Below are 24,282 nucleotides of genomic sequence, written 5' to 3' on the forward strand. Positions count from 1 at the left end.
TGCTGAGATACTTACATTTCAACGACAACACGCTCTGTCACCCCAGAGATCACCCCCAATATGATAGGCTTCATAAAATTCGCCCTCTGGTAGACCATCTTCAGAACAGATTTTCTGAAGTTTATACCCCCCAACAAAATTTATCTATTGATGAGTCCCTAATGAAATATAAAGGGAGATTAGGGTTCAAACAGTATATCCCCTCAAAGCGGTCTAGGTATGGCATTAAAGTATACAAACTGTGCGAGAGCGAAAGTGGCTACACATTTGCCTTTCGTATATATGAGGGGAAAGATGCTCAACTGAACCCTCCTGGCTGTCCTGACTCTCTGGGGACAAGTGGGAAACTGGTTTGGGACCTACTGTTCCCCTTGTTCAATAAGGGTTACCACCTGTATGTGGACAACTTTTACAGCAGTGTCCACTTGTTTAAAATTCTTTATAGTTTGTAGACACTGGCCTGCAGCACTGTAAGAAGAAATGCCAGGGATTTCCCCAGACCGCTCATAGAGGCCAAATTAAAAAAAGGTGAATGCAAATTCCTGCGCAAAGCTGAACTGCTTGCGCTAAAATTTAAGGACAGGAAGGATGTGCACATGCTGACAACCATACATAACGAAGGCATGTCAGACGTCACTGTCCGAGGCAGGGTACAGACAAAACCGGTTTGCATCAGGGCTTATAACAGGCACATGGGGGGTGTTGATTTGGCTGATCAGCTAATGCAGCCTTATCTTATCTTAAGAAAGACAAAAGCCTGGTATAAAAAGGTGGCTATTTACCTGTTGCAAGTAGCAACACATAATTCATTTTTACTCTTTAAAAAAATGAATCCAGGAAGAACCACCTTTCTCCAATTTCAGCTCAAGCTGATTTCCACAATAATTTATGGAGATGGTCAAGTACCAACAACGGTGCCATAGGAGCCCAGACATTTTATTTTTAAGATACCGCCAACACCAAAAAAAAGAAATCCCCAGAAACGTTGCCGGGTCTGTTATAAAAAAAGAGAAAAGGACAGACACCCCTTTTCACTGTCCCGATTGCCCTACAAAACCTGGACTGTGTATCGGAGCATGTTTTAAGGTCTACCACACAGAAAATACATTTTTATAATACTTGTTCCTGATTTTTTTTTTTGTTTGTTTATTTTGAAAGTGGCAAATTTCTGTTAGTCAGTATCCTTCCCCCAAATCTCCAGTTAGATTCTTTTTGCAGGAGTTAGTTTACAGATTGCTGCTAACGGAAGTTTTAGTCTCATTTAGTCTGTTTTTATCAGTTTTAGTCTGTTTTTAGTATAAAAAAAAAAAAAAATTGTGTGTTAGTAACTCTGTGTTAGTCAGACTCTGACGCCACTGACACTGCGTCCGATTTTGACCCAGGTCAGTTTTCTGACACATCTAGTGACATGTCATCTGTGTGTGAGCCAGCTGCAAAAAGAAGCTGTGCTTTCTCTGCTACGCCGAATGTGGAGGAGGAACGGGTTTCTCCACAGTCAGCTGAGCCCAAAATCCCCCCTTTTAGTGCCAACACAGGCATTAATGTCAATGTGGATGACTTCTCCCCTATGCAATATATGGAGCTATTTTTAGGGGATACCATCTGGGAGGAGATTGCTCCCCAGACTAATTTATATGCTACCCAATTTATTGATACCAATACAGATAGCTATGCAGTCAGGGAGGAGCGTGCTTGGCATCCCACAGATGTCGCTGAACTTAAAAAATTCTGGGCTCTTACAATTCTCATGGGGATTATAAAGAAGCCATCTATTACTGGAGCACCAACCCAATCTGTTCTAGTCCAGTGTACTCTCAAACCATGTCTAGAACAAGATATGAGCTGCTGCTGAGATACTTACATTTCAATGAAAATACCCTCTGTCACCCCAGAGATCACACTCAATATGATAGGCTTCATAAAATACGCCCACTGGTAGACCATCTTCAGCACAAATTTACTGAAGTTTATACTCCACAAATTTTTTTTTATCTATTGATGAATCGTTAATGAAAAATAAAGGCAGATTAGGATACAAACAATACATCCTCTCAAAGCGCTTTAGGTATGGCGTAAAATTCTACAAACTGTGCGAGAGCGAAAGTGGCTATTCATTTGCCTTTCGTATATATGAGGGGAAATATGGTCAACTGGACCCTCCTGGCTGTACTGACTCTCTGGGGACAAGTGGGAAACTTGTTTTTAACTTACTGATCCCCTTGTTCAATAAGAGTTACCACCTTTATGTGGACAACTTTTATAGCATTGTCCGTTTGTTTCAAACTCTTTAGGGTTTCTAGATACTGGCCTGTGGCATTGTGAGAAGATATGCCAAGGATTTTCCCAGACCTTTTATAGAGGCCAAATAAAAAAAAAGTGAATGTAAAGGTCTGCACAAAGCTAAAGTGCTTGCAATAAAATTTAAGGACAGGAAGGATGTTAATATACTAACCACCATCCATGACGAAAGCATGTCAGACGTCACTGTCCGAGGCAGAGTACAGACCAAACCTGTTTGCATCAGGGCTTATAAAATGCACATGGGGGTGTTTATTTGGCTGATCAGCTGACGCAGCCATATCTTATCTTAAGAAAGACAAAAACCTGGTATAAAAAGGTGGCTATCTACCTGATGCAAGTAGCGACACATAATTCATTTTTACTCTTTAAAAAAATAAATCCTACTAGACACACGCTTAGCCATCAGACAACTACTAATTGACGACACGGCCCGCGCACTGACATGGACCAAACGCACATACTATGACAAATCCAATAAGATGGACACGCTCCTAGCCCGCACACTAAGACCCAGAGCACAACGCCACCACATCACATCCATACGAGCCCCTGACGGAAAGCTGAAAACCTCACCATCAGAGATAGCGCAAACCTTTACATCCTTTTACAAAGCTCTCTACAACCAACCCACAACAGGGGACGCTGCGGGCACAGGACCCCATCGTGGTACCTCTGACTTCCTAACCCGACTAAACCTACCCAAGCTCCATACAACAGCTACTGCGGAACTCTCAACACCGATCACCACGGACGAAATTAACCTAGCCATATCCTCCCTAAAAAGTAACAAAGCCCCAGGCCCAGACGGATATGAGGGGAGCTACTATAAAACCTTCCGAGAAGAACTGCTCCCGCACATGGAAACCCTATTTCAGGACCTAATGCATGGAGCAGCCCCCACTAAAGACATGACACAGGCACACATTATACTCCTGCCCAAACCAGACAAAGATCACACCCAACCGGAGGCCTATAGACCAATATCGCTCATCAATCATGACAGCAAAATACTGGCCAAGATATTGGCAACTCGACTCAACCCGTACCTGACACAATTGGTCCACGCAGACCAGGTAGGGTTCATCCCCAACAGACAACTATTCGAAAATACCAGACGAAACATAGACACAATCTGGACCCTTACCACAGCCAAAACACCGTCCTTAATTCTTTCCCTAGACGCTGAAAAAGCGTTTGACCGGGTGAGTTGGCCTTACATGTTCACGCTATTGGAACACATAAACATACCCCTCTCATACATTACGGCAGTGCGCGCTCTATACACAAATGTCACCGCACAAATAAAGATAACAGGAGCCCACAGTCCACACTTCGATATACGCAATGGCACCCGTCAAGGATGCCCGCTCTCTCCACTACTGTTTGTGCTCACATTAGAACCCCTCCTCCAGGCAATTAGGGAACACCCAGAAATAACAGGAGCTATGATTGGGAACCAAGAATTCCTGGTCTCGGGGTACGCCGACGATGTACTCCTCACCATGACTGACCCCATTCCCTCCATGCAAGCGCTACTACCCCTCCTCCGGACATACGGCGAGTTATCAAGATCAGAAGTTAACATGGAAAAATCCAGCGCTCTCCCGTTACACCTTACACAATCGGCCATTCATCAAATTACGGTAGAGCACCACATCCGCATTTCACCCACCTCACTCACGTACCTCGGTATAAAACTACCGGCAGACCCCACAGCGCTCTACAGCCTAAACTATACTCCGCTTATAGCCAAACTCATAGCAGATATAGAGACCTGGACGGAAAAAACAATATCGTGGATCGGGAGGATACATTCGATCAAGATGAATGTCCTACCCCGTATCCTATTTCTATTCCAAGCTCTGCCCACACCAGTCACGAAACGAGACCTAATACCACTCCAGCGGACAATAGACCGCTTCATATGGCAAAACAGGAGGCACAGAGTAGGCCGCAACATACTTTATCGCCCCAAAACGAGAGGAGGCCTAGGCCTCCCCCACCTCTACTTTTACTATTTAGCAGCCCAAATGACACAAATAGCGATGTGGCATACCCCCCCAGACACTAGAAGATGGGTAGACCTGGAATCGTTACTCATGCAGTCAGATCTCCCTCAATTCTACATTTGGACACCCAGGGAACTCAGGGCACTTCCAAGGACATCATGCCCAGCCATCACTAACTCTATTCAATTGTGGGATAAAATAGCCATAAAATACGGATTCACTTCCGCTACCTCCCCCCTCACCCCCATACTAAGAAACAGGGCCTTTGCCCCGGGTATGCGACCGTGGGACTTTAAAGGCCTTGAAAGAGCGGGTCTACAAAGGGTCCACCAACTGTACGTTGGAGATACAATAATCCCCTTTGCGGACCTACAAACCAGAACTACCCTAACCCCAGCAGACTTTTTTAGGTACATTCAACTGAGGAACTACGCCAACCTAGGGACCGTGAAAACAGCCGCCAAAACCAAGCAGACCTTCTTTGAAAGAATCTGCCACACAGAACGATACCAACGGGGTATGATCTCTGTTATACACCCACCTCTGCTCCTCTACCCAAGAATGGGGACCCTCCACTACACTGACAAATGGGAATCAGATTTAGGGGTAACCTTAGAAGGCACCGACTGGCAGGACATATGGGAGGCAAACACTAAAACTTCAATATGCGTTCGAACAGTCCTATAAAACAATGTTCCGGTGGTACACCACCCCGGTGCAACTGTACCACATGAACAAGATACCCAATGATCTCTGCTGGCGTAACTGCGGAGAAAAAGGGACTTATATTCACATGTGGTGGAGTTGCCCCAAAATTAAACCTTACTGGAAGGCAATCCAATCATTAATCTCCCAAGTTATGGATAGACACATCACGATAGACCCATGGACGTTCCTCCTGGCCAGACCGGTAGAGGACTGGCCCATATCAGACCTACGCCTGCTTAACAAACTCACCCTAGCAGCCAGAAGGGCCTTAGCCCAAACGTGGTTAAGGCCAGACGTCCCCCCGGTGTCCGCAGTTATTAACAAGATCAAGGACTGTCACCTCATGGACGAACTTACGGCCAGAGTTCGTGGCTCCACCAAAGCCTTTACTAAGATCTGGGAACCCTGGGAAAATTACATTAGCAGTTGAGTCCTATAACCAGACCAGACGTACTCCTATACAAGAACGGACAACCAGGATGCTCCCCCCCCCCCCCCCCCTCCCCTCCACCCACCACTGGTCCGGGTTTACCGGTACCCCGGCCCACGATCACCTTCTATGTTTACAAAGTTAAGTCTATGTTTTATTTTTCTTGTTTTCTTGATTGTACTATGTTTTAAAAACAAAAAACCTGACAGAAAGAAACAGTACAAGTTGAAAGCTTACACAGTGGCATCTACACCTAACAACATACTCTCTGCTTTTCTGTATTAATGTGAAACCGCTGTAAAATACAAATCATGGCTTCTGCGTAAGCCTATGTACTGCTCATATACCTGTTTCTCCTTTTCTGTCATTGAAAATAAAGAATTACAAAAAAAAAAAAAAAAAAAAAAATCCAGAAAGAAACACCTTTCTCCAATTTCAGTTCAAGCTGATTTCCACAATAATTTATGGAGATGGTTGGAGAAGTTTCAACAACGGTGCCAGAGGAGTCCAGACATTTTATTTTTAAGATCCCGCCAACTGCAAAAAAACACAAATCTCCTGAAATGTTGCTGGGTCTGTTATAAAAAAGGGAAAACGACAGACACCCCTTTGCACTGTTTTTTTTTTCTTTTGAAAGCAGCACATTATAGTTAGTCAGTTTCCTTCCCCCAAATCTCCACTTAGATTCTTTTTGCAGGAGTTAGTTTAGAGAATGCTGCTAAAGGTGCATTTGATACCTGCACATTTGGTTAAAAAAGTTTTATGGTAGTAACATATAACTGGCTGGCCAAAACCAGATGACGTGTGCATAAAAAGCAGAATTCAAAAATTACCACCATGCACGTTCTCTGAAATTTGTTTAGCACAATGGTTGGGGGAAGGATGTGAAAACACCTCATATACAATACCCTGGAATGTCTACTTTATAAAAATATTAACTTTCATGATGTTAACATTAACTGGGGGATGCAAAAATATGCCAAACTGAAGATAGGCCAAGCAACCTATATATGAAGTTGAAAAACTGATCTGTACAAGTCTCGATTGTGGCCTTTTAGCCCCCAAACAACCCAGCAAACCTATGCATGGGTGATATCACTGTACTCAGGAGATGTTGTTGAACACATATCGGGGTGTTGTTTGGCAGTGATACATAACAGGACCTGTTAATACATGCCTAAAGTACAATGTATGTGTCAAAAAACACGAAGAAAATTACTACCCAAAAGTTTGCCAAAGGCTGGTGGTAGAATTATTGCATGAAAAGTATTAAACTACCACCATTAAAAATACCCTGAGTTGTCTACTTTTCAAAAATATATGGTTTGATGGGGGTAAAATAAATTGGCCCAAATAGGACAGGGGCGCCGGTTTACTACATGTCAAAATTCCAAGTTGGAAAATGGATTTGCGCACCTGCCAGATTGGGCCTTTTAGCCCCCAAACAATCTGACAAGCCTATGCATGGGTGGTATCACTGTACTCAGGAGATGTTGCTGAACACATATTGGTGTGTTGTTTGGCAGTGACACATAACACAATCTGTTAATTCATGCCTAAAGTACAATGTGTGTGAAAAAAACCACACAAAAAAGGACTACCTAAATGTTTGACAAAGTCTGGTGGTAGAATTAGTGCATGGAAAGTGTTAAAAAACCACAATTTGAAATACCCTAGGGTGTCTACTTTCCAAAAATATATGGTTTGGTAGGGGTAAAATACATTGGCCGGCTTTACAAATGTCCCAAATAGGACATGTGCGCAGGTTGACTACTTGTCAAAATTCCAAGTTGATAAATGGATATGTGCACCTGCCAGATTGGGCCTTTTAGCCCCCAAACAATCTGACAAGCCTATGCCTAAAGTACAATGTGTGTGAAAAAAAACACACAAAAAAGGACTACCTAAATTTTTGAAAAGGTCTGGTGGTCGAATTAGTGCATGGAAATGTTAAAAAAAAACACCATTTGAAATACCCTAGGTTGTCTACTTTCCAAAAATATATGGTTTGGTGGGGGTAAAATACATTGGCCGGCTTTACAAATGTCCCAAATAGGACATGTGCGCAGGTTGTCTACTTGTCAAAATTCCAAGTTGAAAAATGGATATGCGCACCTGCCAGATTGGGCCTTTTAGCCCCCAAACAATCTGACAAGCCTATGCATGGGTGGTATCACTGTACTCAGGAGATGTTGCTGAACACATATTGGCGTGTTGTTTGGCAGTGACACATAACACGATCTGTTAATTCATGCCTAAAGTACAATGTGTGTGAAAAAAAACACACAAAAAAGGACTACCTAAATGTTTGACAAAGTCTGGTGGTAGAATTAGTGCATGGAAAGTGTTAAAAAACCACCATTTGAAATACCCTAGGGTGTCTACTTTCCAAAAATATATGGTTTGGTGGGGGTAAAATACATTGGCCGGCTTTACAAATGTCCCAAATAGGACATGTGCGCAGGTTCACTACATGTCAAAATTCCAAGTTGGAAAATGGATATGCGCACCTACCAAATTGGGCCTTTTAGCCCCCAAACAACTCAACAAGCCTATGCATGGGTGGTATCACTGTACTCGGGAGATGTTGCTGAACATATATTAGTGTGTTTTTTGGCAGCAAGACATAACAGGATCTGTAAGTTTATACCTGAATTGCAATGTATGTGAAAAGAAAAAAAAAAAATACCTATGTGAAGTTTGGCATAGACTGGTGGTAAAATGGATGCATAGAAAGTGTCAAAATATACTTAGATAAATACCCTGGGTTGTCTACTTTAAAAAATATATATACATGTGGAGTGTTTTCCAGAGATTTATGACCGATAATAGTGTTACAATGTCACGAGTGATACATTTTTAAAATGTATGTTTTGAAACCGCCATATCCTACTTGTACCTATAGCCCTATAACTTGCAAAAAAAAGCAAAAAATCATGTAAACACTGAGTATTTTTAAACTCAGGACAACATTTTGAATCTATTTAGCAGTTTTTTTTCATTCGCTTTTGTAGATGAGTAAAAGATTTTCCAAGTAAAAGTCAAAAAACACGTTTTTTTTTTTTTCAATTTTTTATCATATTTTTTCATTTTTTTTAAATTAAATTACATGAGATTATATAAATAATGGTATGTAAAGAAAGCCCCTTTTGTCCTGAAAAAATATATAATTTGTATGGGAACAGTAAATGAGAGAGCGGAAAATTACAGCTAAACACAAACACCACAAAAGTGTCAAAAAGATGCCTGTCGCAAATGTACAACATCGCAAAAAAAGTCCAGTCCTTAAGGGGTTAATGTCAGTACAGAGTTTATTAAATGCCCATAGTAAATAACTAGTAGCTTAAAGGAACACTACAGTCACCTAAACAACTTTAGCTTAATGAAGCAGTTTTACTGTATAGATCATGCTTCTCAAGTTTTACTGCTCACTTACCAGATTTTACTATTTACATGAAGTAAAGTCATGATTTTATTAACAACACGGAGACGAGTATTATGCTGCACTCTTTCTTTATTTCCCTCAGCAGCAAAGAAAAAACTTTAACAATGATATGAACACAGGAAACAGTCATTAACACATATCTTCCCTGGCAACCAATCAGCCAATCAGGTTCCACTCTCCAGCATAATAGGCGGTATTCCCTTGACAATTTCCTCTTTCTTGCAATCCCGAATTTGTACCGCCATCCGAACGAAAGAAGGATTCCAAATAACGAACAAAGTCATCGATGGATGAACTTTCAATTTAAGCTGTAAGAGAGAGTAGAATATGGTAATATCCAAGTATAAAACTGGATGTATGCATAAATAACGTGTTATACTTTGAGGCAATATCCACTGTAACTAATGTTAAGTCAATCTGTACGAAGTGAATACAAACGTGCATAATCAAACCCATCACCTTACTAGTGAGAAAATATGAACCAAAGAAACTTAACGTAACTTATTTACCCAGGTGAACACCATCCGTGGGAGCGATAATGCTCACCTCCGTGTCTTAATAAAATCACGACTTTACGTCATGTAAATAGTAAAATCTGGTAATTTTATTACGACACGGAGGCTCCTATTATGCTGGTTTAAAGCTGTGATATAACTGTTCCAGCAAAGTGTTTGATCGGTTTGAAGTAGAAGTCACGGAAGTGGATTCCGAAGACCAAATGACATCCTACCGCAGAGGCTTTTGAGGCTATGGCTCTACGAACAGAATGTGGAGAGGACACGGAAGTATCTATGCCTGCCAATGTCATAATTCATTTGACCCATCTGGCCATAGAGGGGGATGATATTGGAAGATATGGTTTGCGGACAGAGATAAATAATTGTGGTCTCATGGGATTGCAGAGCTGTACGGATTTCGTATTCCCGTAAGCATGCCACTGGACACAATAGAGGCTTCTGTGGAAAGGCTGGGTACAGTACGGACTTAAAAGACGTTTTGGTCCTTTTAGAAATATCAAAGAGAACGCCTTCTGGTGTAATGGATCGAGCGTCTGTATCCAAAGCACGTACATCCGAGACCCTTTTGCATGATATAAGGCAGAAGAGCATGACTGATTTTGCTGACGGTTGTTTGAGTGATAATGAAGAGTTGTCCGGCCATGACATTAGAAAGCGGAGGGCAAGTGAAACCTCCCAGAGTGTAGAGTAACGAGGGAGCGGTGGACAAGAAAATCGTACTCCACGTAGTAAGCGGCAGACAAAGGGGTGACGTCCAGTGGGGGTCCCATCGATGCCTTGATGTCCAGTGGAAAGCGCGAAACGGTAAAGGTTAACCGTGCGGTAGGCTTTTCCTGCTTCAAAAAGTGAGGTAAAAAACTGTAGGATGGCTGTCAAAGGAGCCGATAAGGGATCCAGATTTCTTTATATGCGTGTCTCGTGCCGGGTGCCCATTCATTCTCGAGAAGTCTGAGAGTTGATTGCGGAACGCCTTCGATTGACCAAGGTCCCCTGATTCTATGATCCGATCTGGGGTTGTTCCGAAGATAGTGCGTCCATTCTATGCCTCCATGTGGAGGAGCCACCAGCGAAGTTAATCTTTCGCTTCTTCGCCTAGCGTTACCATATCTCCGTATGATGCTCCGTCTCTGAGATGAGAGGCTTGAATTCATTGTAGAGCTCGGTAATGCAGCGGGCCTGGGAATATGGCTTGGCTGGAAGCCACCAGGAGTCCGATGACTCGTGCCAGGTGTTTGAGAGAGAATTGGGGAACGGCCAATGTACACTTGATTTCGTTTTTCGATGTTCAGTAATTTTGACGCTGGGAGGTGTAGTGTCTGTGAAGTGGAGTCTATCACTAGTCCTAGGAATTCAAAGTGCTGAGCCGGTGTCAGGATAGATTTTTCCCAGTTAATAAGGGAACCTAGGTTTTGCAACAGCATCAGAGTCCATGTGGGATGTGTGTGGAGAAGGTTGGTAGACTGGGCTAGAAGGAGGATATCGAAAAAAATGGAAGAATGAGACAGCGCTTACTTAACTTATAGGCAGCAACCTTAAAAGGAATCCCTCAAACCCTTTAAAATAAGACAAGAAAAACAATAAAAAAGGCTGCGCCACAATCAGTAATAAAAAGTCCAGTTAAAAGGCAAAAGTCCAAATATATTATCCTTACAAATGGTCTTTAGTGATGAGGTCTTCTACTATTGCAGTGGATCCACTTTATATGAAAGATAAAAAGAGAGAAGGACAACCAATGGTGCAGTATGTAAAATTAAAGTATAGACGTAAAGGAGTAATAATATAAAACTCACATTTGCCAGAGCTAATAACCAGCTCTGGGGTGAAGCGCATACAGCGGTTTAATCCCCGCTTGTGGGATATAAATGGATTCCTCTCCGTCACTGTTGTCCAATTCTCGGATAAAAAGAGACAACCAATAGTGCTCACTGTATGGTAATATTGATAAAAGAATAAAAGAATGTACTTACAAGACAAGAGCAGACTAACTGCTCTGTGATGACAGCGTGGGTGGATTTATCCCCACCTAAGGATTTCTTTAGGTACAGGAAACTTCCAAAGATGTATTTCAGAGGTTTTACATAAAACCAATAAAAGGTGAATAAGATAATACTAAAAAGCCAGGGTAAAATAGATTATGTGTCTATAAAAAAGGTAATTGGCACGATAAAATGACCAAAAATACTTTAATATATATAAAAGAACACAATATTAGATATCCATAACGCGTTTCGTCAAAAATACTTTTTCAAATGGAATAACAGTGATACCTGGCTAGTAGGTGTTAAATAAGAACAGAATTAATTCGAATTTGGCGCCAAAAATTGGAACATCCAATCAGAAATGAGAACAGAATTAAAACAGAATTAAAACATAAAATACATAAATAACTCAATGGATACATAGACAATACTACTATTAGATGATTCTGATACATAGAAATCTAAAACGAGGGTGAGAAAGTGTGTTTTGGAGTGATTTAAAATAGTTTACTTCAGAAGTAAACCGCAATGCAGCATGGGAGTTGTAGTAAAAATAGCCGTGAATTGCAGTAACTCAAAACATATCAAATTTATATGTATGTAAGAGGCTAAGAACTGTGTTTAATCATAGAATAATTGGGATGCAAAAACGAGCAGGGGAAATAGAATAAAATATAACTTTGAATAGGTCACATGATGATCAGCACTTCCTCAATTCAGAAGTTAGAGCCGAAATGCATGGTGGGAAATGTAGTTAACCACAAATCCACAATAGCAGCTAAATGTAATACAGCAAATCTAGCTGAATTATTCTCAAACCAATTAGAAGAAGGGGGTACTTACTATAAAACAAATATCAAACTAAAAAATCCTTTTTAGCAATTAAAAACCCATATTTAAAGGAAAAAATAGGGGGGAATAAAAAGTCCATAATAAGAGAAAACAGAAGGGATCATCTTAACCCCTTAACGACGCTAGACGGTTCAGGACCGTCATCGGCATTTTTGCGTTGCCGACCGACGACGGTCCTGAACCGTCCTAAATTTAAGAGGTACTTACCCGATCGCCGTCGTTCCCCCGGCGGCGATCGGCGTTGCTCCCGGTGTGGGGAGACTGCCTGCAGCCCAGACAGTCTCCCCATTGCGGATTAGGACCCCTGTGGCCGTGTGATCGCCCAACAGGGCGACCACATGGTCACAATAGGTGTCCAAGTATCTGCCTGCAGGGGGACTGTCTGTGCTGACAGGCAGTCTCCCTGCCAGTGTAAAATCAAAAAAAAATTAAAGTTATAGTGAATAAAAAAAAATATTATTATATATGTGTATATATATATATGATATATAGACATGTTATACCTATATAATATGTCTATATATCATATATATAATGTCATGCTAAGTTTATTTTTATATTAATATGTACATATATTAATATAAAAATACACGTATTATTAAATTACACACATATATATATAATATATATAATAACTATATATATTGTATATATATATTATTATAAAATACAAATAATAAGTAAATTAAATTAAATTAAAAAAATTAAAATAATAATAAAAATGTAAAAAAAAATTATATCTATACGAAATTTTATTCTAACTGTATTTTGATATTAATATATATATTTATATCAAAATACACTTAGAATGAAATTGTATATATATCTATGTATATATAAATAAATAAAAAGAATACGAACTATTCATATGTCCATATACAAAATTACATAAATAATTATATAAATATACATGTAGACTTCAAATATATAAATATGCATATATATTTAAATTCTACGTGCGTATTTATGTAATATTTTTACATAATTAAGTAATTTTATTAATTGCAATTTGAGGGACCTGCCTGCCAACCCACGCCGAAATTGCAGAGAATTTAATTTGCTAGCACTGTATTTTACCCTGTAACGTTCTACGACACCCTAAAACCTGTACATGGGGGGTACTGTTTTACTCGGGAGACTTTGCTGAACACAAATATTAGTGATTCAAAACAGTAAAACATATCACAGCGATGATATTGTCAGTGAAAGTGACTTTTTTTGCATTTTTCACACACAAACAGCACTTTTACTGATGATATAATTGTTGTGATACATTTTCCAGTTTTGAAACACTAATATTTGTGTTCAGCAAAGTCTCCTGAGTATAAAAGTACCCCCCATGTACAGGTTTTATAGCGTTTTTGAAAGTTACAGGGTCAAATATATGGGTCAAATATTTTTACATTGAAAATGGCCAGGTTGGTTACGTTGCCTTTGAGAGCGTATGGTAGCCCAGGAATGAGAATTACCCCCATGATGGCATACCATTTGCAAAAGAAGACAACCCAAGGTATTGCAAATGGGGTATGTCCAGTCTTTTTTAGTAGCCACTTAGTCACAAACACTGGGCAAAATTAGCGTTCAATTTAGTTTTTTACTTTTTTCACACACAAACAAATATGAACGCTAACTTTGGCCAGTGTTTGCGACTAAGTGGCTACTAAAAAAGTCTGGACATACCACATATTGAATACCCTGGGTTGTCTACTTTAAAAAAAATATGTACATGTGGGGTGTTATTCAGCGATTTATGACAGATAATAGTGTTACAATGTCACTATTGATACATTTTAAAAATGTATGTTTTGAAACCGCAATATCCTACTTGTACTTATAGCCCTATAACATGCAAAAAAATAGCAAAAAGCATGTAAACACTGGGTATTTTTAAACTCAGGACAAAATTTTGAATCTATTTAGCAGTTTTTTTCATTCGCTTTTGTAGATGAGTAAAAGATTTTTCACATAAAAGTCAAAAAACATGTATTTTTTTCAATTTTTCATCATATTTTTTCATTTTTTTTAAATTAAATTACATGAGATTATATAAATAATGGTATGTAAAGAAAGCCCCTTTTGTCCTGAAAAAAACAATATATAATTTGTATGGGAACAGTAAATGAGAGAGCGGAAAATTACAGCTAAACACAAACACCACAAAAGTGTAAAAAGATGCCTAGTCGCAAATGTACAACATCGCAAAAACAGTCCGGTCCTTAAGGGGTTAAACATATAATAAATAAATAAATAAATAAATGGATAAGACAATATAATAATAAAAATAATAAAATACCAGTATAAAATGCATATATATTAAATAACCATACAAACATATATTTAAAGGTGCAGGCATCAAATTTTATAAAAAGTTGTGCAGATCAAAATCTGCATTCAAACCATGGGGTATAAGAGTCTGGAGTTTATACACCCATTCCATCTCCGTTTTTCCAAGCATCTTTTTTATGTCACCTCCACGCCAAGGGATAGAACATTTTGTTATACCAATACATTTTAATAGACGTGGATCTCTATTATGCATAATAAAATGTTTGGATACTGTATGGTTCAAGTATCCATTTTTAATATTTCTGCAATGTTCGCTCAGTCTTATTTTTAAGCACCTAGTGGTCATCCCCACATATTGGAGGCCACATGGGCACTCGAGCAGATAAATAAAATTTTTCGTATTACAGCATATAAAATCATATATAATTATACACTTCTTTAGTCCTATTTGACATGAAATTTATAACTTTAGATGGGTTAGAATGATCTGTAGTTTTACATACAATGCATTGTTTGCATCTATAAAAACAATGCTCGTTTTTGTATCCCAATTATTCTATGATTAAACACAGTTCTTAGCCTCTTACATACATATAAATTTGATATGTTTTGAGTTACTGCAATTCACGGCTATTTTTACTACAACTCCCATGCTGCATTGCGGTTTACTTCTGAAGTAAACTATTTTAAATCACTCCAAAACACACTTTCTCACCCTCGTTTTAGATTTCTATGTATCAGAATCATCTAATAGTAGTATTGTCTATGTATCCATTGAGTTATTTATGTATTTTATGTTTTAATTCTGTTTTAATTCTGTTTTAATTCTGTTCTCATTTCTGATTGGATGTTCCAATTTTTGGCGCCAAATTCGAATTAATTCTGTTCTTATTTAACACCTACTAGCCAGGTATCACTGTTATTCCATTTGAAAAAGTATTTTTGACGAAACGCGTTATGGATATCTAATATTGTGTTCTTTTATATATATTAAAGTATTTTTGGTCATTTTATCGTGCCAATTACCTTTTTTATAGACACATAATCTATTTTACCCTGGCTTTTTAGTATTATCTTATTCACCTTTTATTGGTTTTATGTAAAACCTCTGAAATACATCTTTGGAAGTTTCCTGTACCTAAAGAAATCCTTAGGTGGGGATAAATCCACCCACGCTGTCATCACAGAGCAGTTAGTCTGCTCTTGTCTTGTAAGTACATTCTTTTATTCTTTTATCAATATTACCATACAGTGAGCACTATTGGTTGTCTCTTTTTATCCGAGAATTGGACAACAGTGACGGAGAGGAATCCATTTATATCCCACAAGCGGGGATTAAACCGCTGTATGCGCTTCACCCCAGAGCTGGTTATTAGCTCTGGCAAATGTGAGTTTTATATTATTACTCCTTTACGTCTATACTTTAATTTTACATACTGCACCATTGGTTGTCCTTCTCTCTTTTTATCTTTCATATAAAGTGGATCCACTGCAATAGTAGAAGACCTCATCACTAAAGACCATTTGTAAGGATAATATATTTGGACTTTTGCCTTTTAACTGGACTTTTTATTACTGATTGTGGCGCAGCCTTTTTTATTGTTTTTCTAGAAGGAGGATATCGTCTAGATAGATGATAAGCCGAACACCTCGGCTTCGAAGCAGGGCAATAACGGGTTTCATAACCTTTGTGAAACACCATGGGGCTGATAACAGTCCGAACGGGAGGCATGTGAACCTCCATTTTCCTTCCTTTCGACATGAATTGGAGAAAATCTTGGCATCACTCCGATATAGGTCTCATGAGGTACGCGTCCTGTAAGTATAACTTGGCCATCCAATATTTGGGTTGTTGAAGGTCCCGCAGGCAATGTATGCCTTCCATTTTGAAATGGTGATAGGACACGTAGGCGTTCAACTCTTTCAAATTTATGACTGGCCTCGTTCCTCCTCCTTTCTTGGGTACCAGGAAGAGGTTGCTGATGTACCCCTGAGTATTGAATGGGATCTCTGTGATGGCTTGTTTGCGCATCAGATCGTGAATTTCCTTGGATACGAGGATAGCATCGTGTTGGGAAAAAACAATCTCTCTGGGTAGGGAGAGTTTAGTCGGATGTGATACAAAATCTATGCAGTACCCAGATGCAACCACACATGAGAAAAATGTCTAAGTCTGCCCCCCCCCTCCCCCCCCCACAACCTGAAGGGGAATAGAAGACACTTACCATAAGGTCGTCGTCCAGAAGGAGCTCCTCGGATGCCCCTAGCGACGTAGCGGATGCCCCTAGCGAACTAGCGTCTGCCTCTTTGGGGGAAGAAAGCTGGTGTGGCCCTCTGTTCTTGGAATCCAGCTCTTCCGTTATAGGAACCTCGGTTCTGTCTGTATGAACCTCTCTGAATACGGCGGGACAGACGGCTCCTACCTCTTCCGGCCCCGGCAATAACCTTTTGGTGGAATATCTTGCGTATGTTATTCTGCGCCTTATATAGGGCCGTAAAGGTATGCACAAAAGACCCTAATTCCTTTACAAAGGAATTACCAAATAAAAGCCCTTTAGCTTAGGCACCCGGCTCATTAATCGCTAGATTGACTAGTTTAGGCTCGATTTTGAGCAGAATAGATTTGCAGCGTTCTGTAGCCAGAATTTACGTGCCCCACCAGGCAAATGATCCTCTGGATCCATCCATGGATGACATTCCTGTCCAGGTCTCGGTCGTCTTCGACCACCTCAAATATTTTTGTCCGTGGCCCAATATATCCAAAGCCCTTCCTCGGTTTCCACCCGGTTTTCCCAAGAAATTGGGCAATTTTGGGTTCCACGATGGGCGTTTTGCACGCGTCCTCTGGGACCGTGGGACGGGGGCACTCTGCCCTCAATTTGTTTCTGGTAGCCTTGTCTAGGGGCTTACGCACTCTAGAGGCGATGTATTTCGCCACATTTTTCCGAGGGACACCATTCCGCTGAAAGCGGGCATTTGAGTTCCTCGGGGTCGAAAAGAGGTACCCCCCGAGGATCTAAAATCCTGGGGTCGTCACCAGACCCCGACAGACTTACCTGGGCCCCTGACAACGTCACGGGGAAGGTGCAGAAGGAAGAGGCAAAATCCTCTCCTAATGCACCGTCGGAGTCTGATTAGGACTGACTCTCTAAGTCGTCCTTATCGGACTCATCCATTTCCTCCTAAATGTCACTGAGTTCTGACTCAGACGAGTCTAGTTCTGCTCTCGCTGGCTTCCACAATCTAGCCGATTTTGCCCACTAGTGGCTCTTTTGCGCGGTGGTGGTTGCGCGCCATCATAGACAGACGTGAGACTGTCACTCAAAGCAGTTTTGGAGGAATGTTTGGTCTTAGCTTTGCGACCTTGGGGGACCGTTGTTACACTAGATGCAGTTGACGTGCCAGTCTGCTGCGCAGATTGATGGGCCTGCAAGATGGCCTGTGTAATAACTGTGCGACAGAGACGTCGACACAGCACCCATAGCGGAGACCATAGCTTGGGATATGGATCGTGAAACCGAGGCATCAAATAGCGCCTGCATGTCCGCAGTAGCGGATAAATCAGGGGACATGGTCCCTTTCCCCGGTTTACCCTGGGAAATCTGAGGGGTCACTTGCGACCCAGAAGAAAAAGTTTGGTCCTCGTCAGACTGCATTTTTAGTGGGTGGAACTATTGTAACCTGCAATGTAGTAGAGCAGTGATGGCGAACCTTTTTGAGCCGAATTAAACCTGAATACTGAGCATTAAGTTTAGAAAAAACAACTCGTACAGTTGTCCAAACTAATTAACAACTTTTGTTTTAAAAGAAGAACACCACAACAGAGAGTTCAATTATACAAATTTTAAATAATGGTATAAATAGATAAAATTAAGCTTATATTTATTAGTATCTCCATCAAGTGCAATACATACACACATAGACTGATGAATATATACACACAGTCTGCTGAATACACGTACAGACAGACTGCTGAATACACGTACAGACAGACTGCTGAATACACGTACAGACAGACTGCTGAATACACGTACAGACAGACTGCTGAATACACGTACAGACAGACTGCTGAATACACATACAGACAGACTGCTGAATACACATACAGACAGACTGCTGAATACACATACAGACAGACTGCTGAATACACATACAGACAGACTGCTGAATACACATACAGACAGACTGCTGAATACACATACAGACAGACTGCTGAATACACATACAGACAGACTGCTGAATACACACACACAGACTGCTGAGTACACACACACACTGCTGAGTACACACACACACTGCTGAGTACACACACACACTGCTGAGTACACACACACACTGCTGAGTACACACACACACAGACTGCTGAATACATACACACACTGCTGAGTACACACGCACAGTCTGCTGAGGACACACGCACAGACTGCTGAAGACATACACACACTGCTGAGTACACACAGACTTCTGAAGACACACACACACACTGCTAAATACATACAAACAGTTCGCTGAATACACACACACAGTCCACTGAATACACACACTGCTGAGTACAGACTGCTGAATGCATACACACAGACTGCTGAATACACACACATACTGCATTACTGCATTGAGGGGTGCAGTGTATGTGTTTGTGTGGGGGGGGGGTGCTGTGTGTGGAGGGGTGCTGTGTGTGTGGGGGTGCTGGAGGTAGGTGTGCTGGGTGGGGGTAGCTGTGCTGTGGGGGGTAGGGGGGTGCTGTGTGTGTTGTTGAGGGGTAGGGGTGCTGTGTGTGTGTTGTTGAGGGGTAGGGGTGCTGTGTGTGTGTGTGTTGTTGAGGGGTAGGGGTGCTGTGTGTGTGTGTGTTGTTGAGGGGTAGGGGTGCTGTGTGTGTGTGTGTTGTTGAGGGGTAGGGGTGCTGTGTGTGTGTGTGTGTTGTTGAGGGGTAGGGGTGCTGTGTGTGTGTTGTTGAGGGGTAGGGGTGCTGTGTGTGTGTGTGTGTTGTTGGGGGGTAGGGGTGCTGTGTGTGTGTGTGTTTGTTGTTGGGGGGGTAGGGGTGCGGTGTGTGTGTTGGGGGAGGGGTGCGGTGTGTGTGGGGGTGGTAGGGTGCTGTGTGGGGGATGTAGGGGGGGACACAGCCATCCCTGGTGGTGGTAAGTATTGTAGGGAGCAGTTCCCCTGTCCTCCCGCGCGATGCTGTGTGGAGCGTTGCCATGGTAATGTGCGGCAACGTTCCACACAGATTGCTCCCGGGAGGACAGGGGAGCTGCTTCACAGATCCCTCCCCCTGCCTCCCAACACGGAAGCAGAGTAGGCGCCTGCCGTTTTGGGCAGGTGCCTACTCTGCATTGATGGCGAACCTATGGCCGCGTGCCCACAAAGAGGGCCTGGCGTGCCACAGGTTCGCCATCACTGTAGTAGAGTATACCTAGCTATAGGGTTTAGTAACCCAGAATAGGGAAAAAATATCCTGCAAAGGGAAAACAAATCACTTACAGTTAGACAGAAGCACAGAGAGAAGCGTCCGTTCGCCAAAACACTTGGAACAGGAAGGGGCAAGCTTATAGGAGAAAACCACGCAAAATGTTGTCGAACGGCAAAATTCCGCGAACAGCCCGTTTGTACGAAAAGCAATATGAATGCTGACAAAACTCACGGACGGCAAAAAGGCGCCAACAGCAAAGAGACGAACTGTGCGAATGAATGCACAGTTCATCTAAAAAAACACGCAAACGAAAAAATGTTTGCGAACGCACGCCATAGACAGAGAGAAACTGGTGAATGCTAGGACATTGCCGAACGGCACTACTGCTTGAATCTAGGAGCAGGTAGACCGTTACATCAGTTGAAAAAAGGAAGCGAAAGTGCCGCGAGGCAAGCAAATGCAAGTAAAACGTTAGAAGGATAAGAATAATGAATTATCCTACTGGTGCCCCATAAAGAAATATAGGGAACCGGGAGGGAGTACAACCAAAGCAAAATTACAGAATATAAAAGTAGTTTATATGCAGTAACTAATAAAGCAAGTAAAGAGTTAAAGCAATGTGAATTAACCCCTTAAGGACCAAACTTCTGGAATAAAAGGGAATCATGACATGTCACACATGTCGTGTGTCCTTAAGGGGTTAAAGAAACAACAATATTAAATTAACGTAATCAGAGTAATACTATAATAATAATTGTAAAATAACAGTAATAGCAGTAATACTAGAAATAATAATAGTAATAACAATCCCACAGTTAAGAACTATGGGATCAGTGTACTTAACTGAGGGAGCAGCAAAGAAAGAGGAAATTGTCAAGGGAATACCGCCTATTATGCTGGAGAGTGGAACCTGATTGGCTGATTAGCTGCCAGGGAAGATATGTGTTAATGACTGTTTCCTGTGTTCATATCATTGTTAAAGTTTTTTCTTTGCTGCTGAGGGAAATAAAGAAAGAGTGCAGCATAATAGGAGCCTCCGTGTCTTAATAAAATTCACTGCCATTTAGGAGTTAAATCACTTTGCATCTGTTTATGCAGCCCGTGTCACACCTACCCTGACTCTGAATGACACAGCCTGCATGAGAAAAATTGGTTTCACTTTCAATCAGATGTAATTTACCTTAAACAATTGTATCTCTTTCTCTGTAAATTGAACTTTAATCACATATAGGAGGCTCTTGCAGGGTCTAGCAAGCTATTAACATAGCAGGGGATAAGAAAATCTAAATTAAACAAAACTTGCAATAAAGGAAGGATAAACTTTAGATGACTCTTTACAGGAAGGCTGTGCAGGGAGGTGTGACTAGGGTTCATAAACAAAGTGATTTAACTCCTAAATGGCAGAGAATTGAGCAGTGAAAATGCAGGGACATGATCTATAAACCAAAACTGCTTTATTAAGCTAAAGTTGTTTTGGTGACTATAGTGTCCCTTTAAAGTGCATGCTCCGTTGTCCATTTGAAGAAACCAAAGTCTTAGGAAGAAGTACATCTAGAATCGGCATCATCTGCTTTCAAGTGATACCATTCTTCAATGCAGGATGAATGCCATAGTATGTGCATGTTTTCTCCTTAGGAATGTATCAGATATTCATATTTTTTTCTCTCTCCTAATCCTTCCAGGTTGAACGTCAGATAGCTTTACAATATTCGGTAAGTTAACAGTTTATTTTTTCCAAATGTGAAGCAAACATATTGACCACTGTGGTGGTTGTCCCTCTTTTTTCTTTTTTTTTTTTTTAATAATTCTTTATTTTTGTTGTACAAGGGATAACAATCATGCTTGCAATGCCACAATAGCAGTAAGAAGCATTTCAAAAGCGTACAATGTCATGGCATAGGGAACAGTTGCACATTTTTGTTTTTAAAGTAGTAGCATAACACACATGAGTATTAGATAATTAAGACATGTCTAACTATGAAGTAAGGGTAATCTGATCATAAACAAGCTAGGGGGAAGTTTAGTTTTAAATAGTTTATGCAAACCTCCTGTACAAGCTAGACATGTAGGTAGTTGGTAAATACATACCAAGTAGTAGTAACCATGCTAAACTATGCTGATATTTATATAGGAAGAAGTAGACAAACAAATAGCCATTTCAATATCTAACAAGTTGTGGGTCCGCTGGGAGCTAATATCTTGGGAATATCGAGAAGAAACAACAACACTGCAGTGGTTAATCAGAAAATAAATTATGAAATTAGAAGGCACTTAATTCATGCAATATATTGAAATGCATCACTGGTTGTGGACAGACTGGCTGTACATTGATATAAAGGCTCGCAGCATTTGTTTTTCTCATTTATTTAAAGGTCCATTGTTATAACAAATATAAGTCATTTTTATAGTCCCTAAATTATAATGTTCATTGTGTATACCAAACAGAGGACAAATATATAGGTATTTATTTTAAATATACTTTAATATTATTACAGTATCAATGCCTAATGCCAATTTCTTGTAAATAATAAAATAAAATCCTTGCCGCTACTTCATGCAATGAATTGTGCAATGCCAGTGTTGAAGGACAGATGATAATGCACTTGCCACCTGACTATGGCATTCCGTAATGGCTTAGAGGATGCGGCACATTTATCTATTCACACATCCACATAGTGAAGTAGGAAACTGTAGAATATTGCATATTCTGTGTTTCTGTTGATTATGTATGGATGTCTGGATTGACATAAGTAACAGATGGTATTACAGACACAAAGCTTTCTTTGTCTGAGAAGTCTGAAATGTGGATTTGGGGTCTGGTCCTTATACGGCTAGTGTTATAGTCTGACGTCCTTATGGTCATATCTTTATAGAATAGTGAACAAAGGACCGCAGGGTTCTTCTTTTTCGGCTGTCTAGCTATGTAGACTAACTCTCCCTTCAGGAGTCAAGTAATTACCATCTGCTGTTGGACATCCATTATCCTGTAACATGAAACTGTAAGTCACATTGCGTATTAGTATTTTTGGTTAATATAGACTTATATTAACACGGAGAGCCTTGTACCCCAAAAATTATTTCAATCAACCGGGAAAAAGACACAGAAGAAACTATTTTATTACACTAACCAACAAATTCAAGTAAATGTTTTGGTTTATAAAATTGCTGGAGATTATATTTATACTTGCATGAAACCACCTGATTCAAATAGCAGAGTTTCACTCTGCTATTTGAACCAAAGCGGCTCTTTTGACTGATTTGACAGCCAGTAACTCTGTAATGAAAATACACTGCAGAACCGCAATGTTTTCACTTGCAAGGTTTAAATGTGTGGGACTTGGCACCAAGATCACTACACTGAGATAAAGTAGTCTGAGTGCCTATAGTGTCACATTAAAGCAAATAGTTCAAATAAGCCCTGTTAAAATAATCTAATGCATCAGAATCAATACACTAAATACTCATATCATTTTACTCAAAATGTGCTAAAGAAACATGCACATACCAATATCGATTTAGAACACAACAGGTTAATGTCACCTATTATCATCTCTGCAGCAATACATATAGGCTGGGTGAGATGAAGGAAGATGGATCAGTTGTTGTTGTTTTTTTGTTAACCTCACTGTATCTGAATATCAATCTTGAGTTTGGTTGATTGACTGAAGTCTAGGAACACGTCATTTTTTTATTTACAATTTAGTAGATATACCCTCAAAATATGTATCCTTTTTTTTTCTGCATGTTTACTATTGAAAATCGCCACTTTTATAAATTGAATTAAATATGACCGACACCAGACACATAAAGAAGTTCAGCATGCTAAGTGTTTTATGTGTCTGGAGTGTTCCTTTAAGAGTGAAGTGAAGCCCAGTTTTAAAGCGGCCCTGTAATGCCGAACTTACCTTTCTCCTATTGATTTCTCTTTTCACCCTCTCTCAGGATCTGTTCTTAATTTCTTCCTAACTGATCTAGTTTTCTTTAAAACATGAGACAAAGTAGGGACTATTTTGTCTTATGTAGTTTTCCTACACTTGACCAGCTATGACCCAGCTAGACTCTGTTGTCTAGTGACAACAGAGGGGAAGATCTATTGTCCCCTCCCCTATCCCCACCCATGAGCCCCCACCAAGTCCTTCAACTTCATGTGCTGGCAGCAGGAAAAATTACTTTGACAAAGGCCAAATAGTGATGGCTAGATGACTGGGTCAGAGCATCTACAAATCGGCAAGTCTTGTGGGGTGTTCCTGGTATGCAGTGGTTGGTGACTACCAAAGCTGGTGCAATGAAGGACAACTGGTGAACCGACGTCGGTGTCATGGGTGCCTTAGACTCATTGATGCACAT

General features: G+C 40.5%; 1 protein-coding gene across 1 annotated transcript in view; it reads left to right on the forward strand.

Moving 5' to 3' along the window:
* LOC134608800 (uncharacterized) overlaps positions 1 to 24,282 on the forward strand; it is a 125,833-nt gene that overhangs the window by 56,609 nt on the left and 44,942 nt on the right. The window contains exon 5 of the mRNA XM_063451908.1: positions 21,618 to 21,647. Coding sequence (XP_063307978.1) covers positions 21,618 to 21,647 — 30 coding nt within the window. The remainder of the gene's footprint in view (positions 1 to 21,617; positions 21,648 to 24,282) is intronic.

The sequence above is a fragment of the Pelobates fuscus genome, chromosome 4, assembly GCF_036172605.1.
Source record: "Pelobates fuscus isolate aPelFus1 chromosome 4, aPelFus1.pri, whole genome shotgun sequence".
Lineage (NCBI taxonomy): Eukaryota > Metazoa > Chordata > Amphibia > Anura > Pelobatidae > Pelobates > Pelobates fuscus.